The following is a 9,512-nucleotide window of genomic DNA, read 5'->3' as shown; positions in this document are numbered from 1 at the left end:
ACTATAACCCCGCCCCTCTTGTACAATTAAGATAGATTTATGCCTAGCAATTGCACTTACATAATATTAGTAATATACGTATATAAAATATAATTAATGTACAAAACAAAAATGTGAATATATAAACATAGATATTTTAAATCGTATGCTAATAAAACCAGCCAGTTTACCTCTTTAATGCCAACATCAGCTCCCACTACAAAGTTTTCAAAGCACATTGTAGCGTGTTTTTACACTAAAGATGTTAGTGGAAGATGTTTAGTGCTACTAAAACGTACAGCGCCCTGGAGAGCCGTTAAATTCTTTTACTTCACTATCGCAACCAGCATTGTTGGACAGTCCCCTACGGCATTGTCTTTAACAACAACAGATTACTAACAAGTCAATTTAAAAGAAATTTTAAAAGTCTATCGGCGTACATAACGAATACACTACCAGCATTATTTGGCTATATAGGTAAGTTTTATCTTTTTCCCTCAAAATTAATGACAGCAAGTTGTGTAATTGTACTAATTGTTATGCAACTTCTGATTTTCAACCTATCCAGGTCCAGGCGAAAGTTTACGTAACTCTATGAAAAAATATAACCGCGAAAAACTAATTAACGTTAATACGTCACCAACAGCTGTCATTTCACAAATAACTGCCAAACTTTTCATTCGACACTTAATTATCTAAGATTACGTAACACGCGGTTTCGTAAAATCATTCAACTATCTTAGTTTGACATAACTATTTATTCACAGTAGGTAATCTCTCTCTGGTCGGTCCCTCATGTCTGAGGATCGTGGTCAGTATCAGGGTTGCATCTGGAGTGGATGATCTGCCTCCAGCGGTTACTGTCCAACGCGTCTTTGACGACCGTGTAGAAAGCAGAGCCTGTCGAGTCTAACTTGATCGGTCTATCTTATTGGTGAACGACCGCGCGATCTTCTGCCTTCGGTGTTTCCAACCACAATCAGTTTTTCCAAACTTTCATCGCGTTGTTGGCATATGGTAGATAGACGAGAGTTTTCACTCGGACCTGGGTTAAGATTGATACATTAGTAGTACAAATTTAGTACGCCTAGCAGTCCAAGGTACAGTAGGTAATATTTTTTTATAAATTGGCAACGACAGCGCCACCATAAACATCCAAATCGCATGAAAACCACTTTTTAAATTGTAAAATATTGAAAAGGCTTTTGCTTAAAAAAAAGTGGCTACTGAATGGAAAGCCTCTGAAAAAGACGGGTGATACAGCGTGTATCTACGTACAAGCTATATACAATATTTTACAATTTCAAAACCACCTACAAGTATGTCTATCTTGTGAAATATGATTATAATTTTTTGAAAAATGCATAGGCATATTTAAGAACAAGCTAACAATATCACATGTGTTGTGTCAACCCATTTAACCTGCACCTTCAAAAAGGTAACAAGCGTTATTATTTGAAGTCGGTTATAAAGGTTAAAGGTCACAATATTCGATTTTTCAACTTTCGATATTTGTTTCCATCCGCAATCTGGCACACTACATGACACCATCTTCACTACATTACTTTATTCTACGTTTTCTTCCTGAATTCTTTATTATTTTTTACATTAAAAAATACGGCAATACACTCTGGGCCGACATGGACCGACCTGTCACTCAAAAATGGTCACGTTTTCTCATTTGTAGTGTGACTCTTTCGCACTCATGGGATGTTCATATACGTGATGGCTTCCCTTTCCTACACTTCAGCTGTGCATGCGTAAGCATAAAAATAACAAGTTTGTGGTTCAGACGTACTGACAGACATTAAAGTTTTAAAGGAAACTTACAATTTTTATAATTTTTATATGTACATAACAAAGCCATTGCTTATTCGTTGAAGAAACGTTTTTTTGCCAAGATATAAATAGAAATAACGTGTGGTTAAAATCTGTAGGGTTTTATTGGCCCACGGTATATATAAAAATTATAATTATGTAAAAACGTTACCATTTGTAAGGCTTATAGGCAAATTCTGAAGATCTCCGCTAACTGCTAATATATTATCATAACCCTTTCCTTTTATAGCATTGCCATATTGTAGTGTAGTAATTGCGCAGCACTAACCTTCACTCCTTTGACAGGCGTCACGGCGAAGGAGTGGATCGGGTACATAATATAATATGTAGTAACTGTTGTTTTATTTAACCATTCTGTTGAAATAATTAGAGCGCATATGCTACGCGTAGTTAGGTAGAAACTAATGAATTGTTCAACAATGGATCCATTTAGTTGTACAATCATTCCATACATCTAAATTAAGACAACGACCTTAACAAAACGAAATGAAAGCACTCTAAGGAAGAGTCCAATTCATTTTATTTTACTGTGGAACGTTTGCCACGAGCGCCTTGGGAACTTTCCATAAGGACGGGATGAAGTTGTACTAACTCAGAAATGTAGTTTGCTAGTTATTGAGGCGATGAGGTGAATGGGTTGAAAGGTAGATTGAGTTAGTGTTGGCTGCTTGAAGTACGGTGATAGAGTAATGCGGAGTTATATGTTTAAAATTCAGACAAATCTCTTTTTTTATATCTAAAGGAGATAAATTAATAATCTACACAGGAACAAATATAAAAATTAAATACGGTACTAATCAAAATAATATTGTTATTGGTGATTTAAATATTGTGATTAATTTGTGTGAAAATAAGGGGATCTAGGAAGATATTTAGAGGCTGATTCATTTTAAGAAATAATTTTAAAATTAGATATACTCATACTTTTACAACACTATTGTAATCAATTTTAATACTCTTTTTTAGTTAGTAGCGAAGAAAAACTTAGATATAACTAAGATAATGTCTTATATGGGAATTCTGGGGGCACGGCCGTGCTCCCTCCTAGACGAGACAAAGGGCAAAAGGCAGTGCCTGTCTTTTCTCGGCACGTTTCGTCGTATTTTCGAACCCTCGTAGTTTCGGCTTGGATAAAATACAAGAGCTGAAATTTTTTGATTTTGATTTTTTATTATTATTTAATTTTGGCATAATGAACCTTATTGTATAAAAACTAGTACGGAAAGACCCGTACTAGTTTTGACACAATAAGGCGAACATTTCCGAGCATATTGGAGAAAAAACCTGTAAATATTATGTCCATGGTGGAAGCACGTGCAAAAATAAAGACAATCGAGTCATCCAGCAAACGTAGGTGCTTCGGGAATATGTCACTTCTCACTTAGCAAGCGCCGTTTGATATGTAACTAAATTATTTGGAGATCTCTAAAATTATATGTACATTAAACTACCCCCCGTCAGACATCTCACACAACCAACAAAATCGTTTTTTTACCAATTTTCATGTTCTTCTTATTTTACTCAGAATGCGATACCTACATTTTGTTCATGAATAAAGTAAAACATACATGTACATACATTCCTACTAAAGCTATTTAATTTGCATTAGGGGCCATGTGTTTTGTATTTTATTATTTAACATTGTACAATGCCTCATTAAAAACCAGTAAAAAAAAACAGCTATATTATTTGATTTGGAGATTTTATATGTAACCCAACTTAATAACATGAAATAAATTAAATCACGTAATAACCGCCTTGATGTGCGAGGTCGTGCAGAAAATGAACGTGTTCATGCACGTGCGTACAAAAATAAAGACGATCGAGTTATCCCGCAAACGCGTGCGTTCCGGGAATACGTTATGAACGCTCGAGGACTGTTCGACACGTGGCAAAATGATATAGCGACATTTCTTTTCATATTTATGAAAAATATTTATATCGGTTTTGCCTAATTAGGTAAGCTTAGAGCACTACTTATAATATTATGAAAATCAATGTTCAATGATTTAAATATCTTGGACTCTTGTTACCAGCGGGCTTAGCACGGTAGCATTTTTATCGTCTGTCACCATGTCTGTCACGTTCTAACAAGTAGGTAAGTGCGAAAGTGACACGCATAGTGACAGGTGATAAAAATGCAACCATGCTGACACCGCAGGACATTTTTTGTAGACCTACACAAGTACACGTTCTCTGGTTTAACGCAAGTAACAATAATATTTATCATGGTGACACTACATACCTATATGCTCAATGCTCATAGCTCTCGTTAGTTGCATAAAGACAGAAACTGAAACAAACACTATTATTATGCGTGACTTTAATGACTATTATTTATATACTCGTCGTTTAATTTCCTATTTCATAAATGATTAATCCAGTTTTATTTATGTTTTAAAATGTTAAAAAAGTGTACCAATAATTCACAAAAAAAATCATTTTTCTTTTGCATCAGCAAACATTGGCAAATTGCAAATTGGCGTTTTCATGCCACCAAAAAGAACCGAAATTTCCGCGGTTAGCCATTTTTTTAAAACGTTTGCTCGGCGGGCTACTGTATTCAATTTAGGTTAAAGCTATACTCGTACTATTCTGTATAGCTTAGTTTGACTCGACTATGATATTTTAAAAAGGTTGTGTGTATTCCCGACCGGAATATTTTGCTGAAGCCGTAGTAACTGTTTTTAGGGTTCGGTTGCCAAAATGGCAAAAAAGTAACTCATATAGTTTAGTTATGCCCGTCTGTCTGTCTGTTTGTCCGTGTGACATAGCCATTTACTCAAAAACTATATATATATGGACTACTCACTGAAATGTCAAAACTTTACTGACATATACGCTAACGTTAACGTAATTTGCTTTCTATACATCTCGCTCGCACTAATATGCGAGTACGAGCGAGATGCATAGAAAGTAAGTTACGTTCTCGATAACATTTATGTCACTGCCAAACTGGTGGTAGCCACACTGAAGTTTGGAACACAGGTGTATTTTGTGAGTCACTCTTAATTGAAAATTTAAATAAAAAATATAGTCATAGAACATTTTTTGATTGCGATTATTTTTGAAAATAATCGCTCGAAAGTTCAAAATAATGGGTCCTACTTACTTTTAAACAGGCCGTACAATTTTTTTAATAAAGCTTAATAAATACTTTCCACGAAAACTATTTTGAACATGATCGGTATCAGTAATGAGTTTTAGCAAAAATCCTTTATTGCTTACCTAAAAGATACGGTATTTTGCTTGTCTGACTTTTATATACTTACTGATTATCTATATGTTACTGTTGGAGGTATGGAGGTAAAGAAGTAGGTAGTTGTGGCCCCCTAACAGGTGGTAGACAATAAAATAATTAGAAAAGGAAAGCCAAAAATTGTCATTATCATTAAATTTCTTACTTACTTTCTCTACGTCTAGTCTACAAATTTAAATAAATGTTTGACAATGACTAAATAGGTAGTGCATAAGCTAATGTAGGTAATTAAGCGGGACATCGTATCCCACGGCACGGACGTAGTCGTTATCTGATGGCATTAGTCAATGAACTTGGAGAACTGTATGATGATGACTAAGTATGTGGTGCAAAGGCTGATGTAACTGAGCGGCAGCGACATGTTGAGGTTGATCACGCCCCATAGCGCATACGCAAACTCACTGTCACGGGTCAGCTGGAAGAACGCCTTCAGACGGCGGCAGTCTATCTTATCTGTAACAAATACGTACCTAAGCATTTGAGGCAATTGTTATAATATATTCTTCACCACTTCTTTATTTTGTTTTTTACTTTTTAGTGATAGGTACTTCATGTAGTTTAGGTTTTGAGATAAAATATTATTTTGTTTATAGTTAGGCTCTCCATTTAGTTTTGGGCTAGTACTAGTGTTGGCGAGGGCCAACCTCCTCGATGACAATCGCAACGAAACTGACGTTTCGGTGTTAAACGATTTGCAAATAGTTAGATATAGGTATAGGTAATATGTTTCGTCGTATCGTATTATTGTAACTAAGATTTAGTTTGCCTAGACTAGAGTTAAAATTAATACATATTATAAAATAATGTCCCCCACCGCGTCTGTCTGTATGTTCGCGATAAACTTGAAAACGACTGAAAGAATTTTCACGTGGTTTTCACCTTTCAACAGAGTGATTCTTGATGAAAGTTTAAGTGTATAATTTGTAAAGGTTTTGTGTAAATTCGGAATATGATAGCATTACTATAAACCCATTTATTTTATTTGACATGATGGCTTTTAATAAAGAATAAAATCACTTATATCGTAACATAAAGAGACTTTTCAGATAAAGCTATACAAAATAAGTTTAGTTAGGTAGGGGGATAGAGTTTAATTCGATTTTAAGTTTTATATCCTTATATTGTTACAGGAAATGTCTTCAATTAAAAATTAGGTTGACAGTTGGACACCAAATAAATAGTGGACAATATGTAAAGCAAAAAAGCGTAGTTTATCAAATATATATCATTTTCATAAACACGATAAAAGTGAATCCCGCAGAAACCTGTTAGTTGTAAATGTACTATCGATTTCATTACGCAAATTGCACCGTCTGGTTCATACCAAATGCATTACATTCCATTAAATTCCACGTGGGTATTCTACGTACTCATTAGCAGTAAAAAAATGCTACAATGTTTTGACATTAAATTGTTTCATGAAATGATGTTAGGTATAGAACCAAATAAATCCCGGTCAGGGCTATAAAAACTCTTTTTACCTGCGCAAATATAATTTAGAAATACATATTTTAACCTGCGCCAGATAGCGAATTTAATAAATCTGCATTAGCATTTTTTTTTTTTAATACAGTCACTGGAGGGCTTTGTCACTTTTTTCTTTAATATATGACATCTATTACAGTTTATAATTTATATATAGTAGTGTGACTACTTAAAAAACACAAATCAAAATATTTAATAAAATAATTTGATTTGTTTCCAAACTTGTTAAAAAAAATACAGTTTCGAAAGTTTTGTTGCTATTACGGGTAGTACGGGTATAGCCCCTGCGCCAGTAAGTTTGTAATTTGTGAATCAGTCCAAAGGCGCGTTCGTCCGAATCATTTGCATTCCTAGACTCACAATAGTAGAGACTTTTACTCCTTAGTGGAGGACTTGTTCAATCCTTAGAAGAATTGATTATTATGATGCCTACACGAGCTTTCTAACCACCACACCGTATGCCATCGGGAGGGCGTTCACCCTTTCAGTCTGGAACCTATACCGGCTGCATACCAGCGGATACAAGCTTTTACCATGCGTTTCTCAGTGCACATGCTAAGAAGCTCTTAGATGAAGGAAATACTTATGAGAACACCGTAATAAATGATTCAAACCAAACGTAGGATCCCTCTGGCTTGGAAGACATGATAGCTATGAAGGAACAGCAGGCCAATTTGAACGTGCACCTGACATAAAACCGATATTTGAATGATATAGGATCATATCGGTTAGCTGTCATTCGCGAGCGAGACGCCACCTAAGCTAACTGATATGATTCCAATATGATACACGTTCGAATAGGCCTGTACCACCGGTACTTCGTTTGAATGCTGTTATTATTTTTCATTACTGTTATTACTAATTTAACACTGACATTGTATTATTTAATTTATTTAAAATGAATTTTCTTTATTGCTATTTGTATTAATGGTAGAAAATGTATTTTTCCTTTCTTTAACTGTTTCTGACGTGTAATGTTTTGTGTACATTTACGAAATAAATTATTATGATTATGATTACACTCGTCTAAAATTCTTACCAAACTGATCACTGTTCAGCGCATCGTGAAGAGTTTTCCGTATGATGGAGACTTGCGTTGTGGTCTTGCTCGAGTAATAACACGGTATAATCACCAAAATTGTGTACTTAAAACATCTGATAAAGACGTATACCAGTAACAGCATCTGTAAAATAACAAGACTATGATAAAGTGTAAGGGTTAATATGATAGAACCTTTTAAATTAAACGTTTCTTTATACTCACATCTTGTGACTCGTCATTGGCTTGAAAAATTGAGAATGCGTATTTTAACAAGATTATTGTCGACAGCCCAGATGCCAGCAGTATCGTCATCATCTTAAAAACATAGTTAGAAAATAATGAATTCTGATGAATATGCTGGTTGTTAGATTAAGTATAACTATTTTAATGCACATTAGGACACTAGTAAAAAAAGGTTCAGCATGTAACGCATAGCGGACAAAATACTACTACAAAAAAACCATAGAAAAAAAAAACTATCCTAAAAATACATAGGTAAAGGACATACCGGAAAGCTCATCATTGAGTTAAGTTGTTCGGAGCATTTGTGTAAGGACTCGTACACCTCGTGCAAGGAACTTATACCGTGTTGAGACTTCCTCGATAAAGCTTCCACCTTTTCTAGATTCTTACGCTTTCTTGTCTCTTGAGAAGTCCTATCGCACACATTTATTACATGCGCCTTTACTATACGAACCCGCTCGAGAATTGTTCTCAGCATTGTCCCAAAGAATACTTGCTCGGCATCGTGGACTATTATAGTCAAATTAGTGATGGAATAAGCGAAACTTGATTTAAAAAGGACAAAAAACTCAATAGTAGTAAAAAAAGTACTCAATATTAACCAGATTATCGCTCTGTGCATAGGCATAGTGATAAAAACGTCTTTTTCGATATTCATGATTCTGTCGAAAGCCTCCAAGTTTTTAAAAAATTCTGTCATCGATCGCCTTTGTAGGAGTATTGAAGTCAATACTAAAATAAGAAATTCAATACAAGAAGTGCACTTAAATACTATGTAAGTCGCGCCAACATAGTTATCTTGCAATAGCGAGTAACAGAGGAGCAACATAGCCAAGAGGCTGTAGCAGTAGCTCATCCATTCGTAGATTTTTTTAGGTTTTAAAAGGTAAAGACGACTAACTCCCAGCAAAGTTTGAAAAATAATAAGAGGCCTAAGCTGACGTATTATATAAAACCTATTTTCCAAGAAATTGTTCAGTCCAACTGGAGTAATTTTAGCAATGTGCTTATTAGAGTAATACATAACTTTATTTTAGATCGAACACGAATATGTTTTATTTAAGTATACAATTTATGTTTGCACAGAAGCACAGAAGGCGACTGATATCACAATACTGAATGACACGTGTTTTAATAGTGTAGTTTAATATCATTATGTCGATAAAATCAACCACTTTGTGATTGGTTTCAAATAGCCCTTCTATTAAGTTGTAATCATGATTAAGTCCAGACAATTGTCTATTAACTAATTATGACGCTAAACTTTTATTGCTTTAAACCGAAATAAATATCATATACGAAGGAAAAAACCGGCCAAGTGCGAGTCGGACTGGCGCACGAAGGGTTCCGTACCATTACGCAAAAAAACGGCAAAAAAATCACGTTTGTTGTATGGGAGCCCCACTTAAATATTTATTTTATTCTGTTTTTAGTATTTTTTGTTATAGCGGCAATAGAAATACATCATCTGTGAAATTTTCAATTGTCTAGCTATCACGGTTCATGAGATACAGCCTGGTGACAGACAGGCAGACAGACGGGCAGACGGACAGTGGAGTTCCGTTTTTACCCTTTGGATACGGAACCTTAAAAACTATAGCATAGTCTTGCAGGCAAACAGCGAGTTTTCATAGAAAGTATTTCGCTGCGAAATTATGAGTACCT

General features: G+C 34.8%; 1 protein-coding gene across 1 annotated transcript; it reads right to left on the bottom strand.

Moving 5' to 3' along the window:
* Positions 1 to 5,320: 5,320 nt before the first annotated feature.
* On the bottom strand, positions 5,321 to 8,485 carry LOC134755420 (uncharacterized). Its single transcript, XM_063691971.1, has 4 exons — positions 8,113 to 8,485; positions 7,827 to 7,919; positions 7,607 to 7,746; positions 5,321 to 5,547 (listed from the first exon to the last, which is right to left on the bottom strand). The coding sequence occupies exons 1-4, from the start codon at positions 8,473 to 8,475 to the stop codon at positions 5,358 to 5,360; spliced, it is 786 nt and encodes a 261-aa protein (XP_063548041.1). The 5' UTR covers positions 8,476 to 8,485; the 3' UTR covers positions 5,321 to 5,357.
* Between the last annotated feature and the right edge of the window lie 1,027 nt (positions 8,486 to 9,512).

Source organism: Cydia strobilella, chromosome 2, assembly GCF_947568885.1.
Source record: "Cydia strobilella chromosome 2, ilCydStro3.1, whole genome shotgun sequence".
Classification (NCBI taxonomy): Eukaryota; Metazoa; Arthropoda; class Insecta; order Lepidoptera; family Tortricidae; genus Cydia; species Cydia strobilella.
This window is presented reverse-complemented; position numbering and strand designations above follow the sequence as displayed.

Coding starts and splice junctions, on each gene's coding strand:
- LOC134755420 (XM_063691971.1), bottom strand. CDS start 8,475: ATGCCTATGCACAGAGCGATAATCTGGTTAATATTGAGTACTTTTTTT. Junction 7,920..8,112: donor ACTCAATGATGAGCTTTCCG/GTATGTCCTTTA, acceptor TATGTTTTTAAG/ATGATGACGATACTGCTGGC. Junction 5,548..7,606: donor GATGCGCTGAACAGTGATCA/GTTTGGTAAGAA, acceptor TCAAATGCTTAG/GTACGTATTTGTTACAGATA.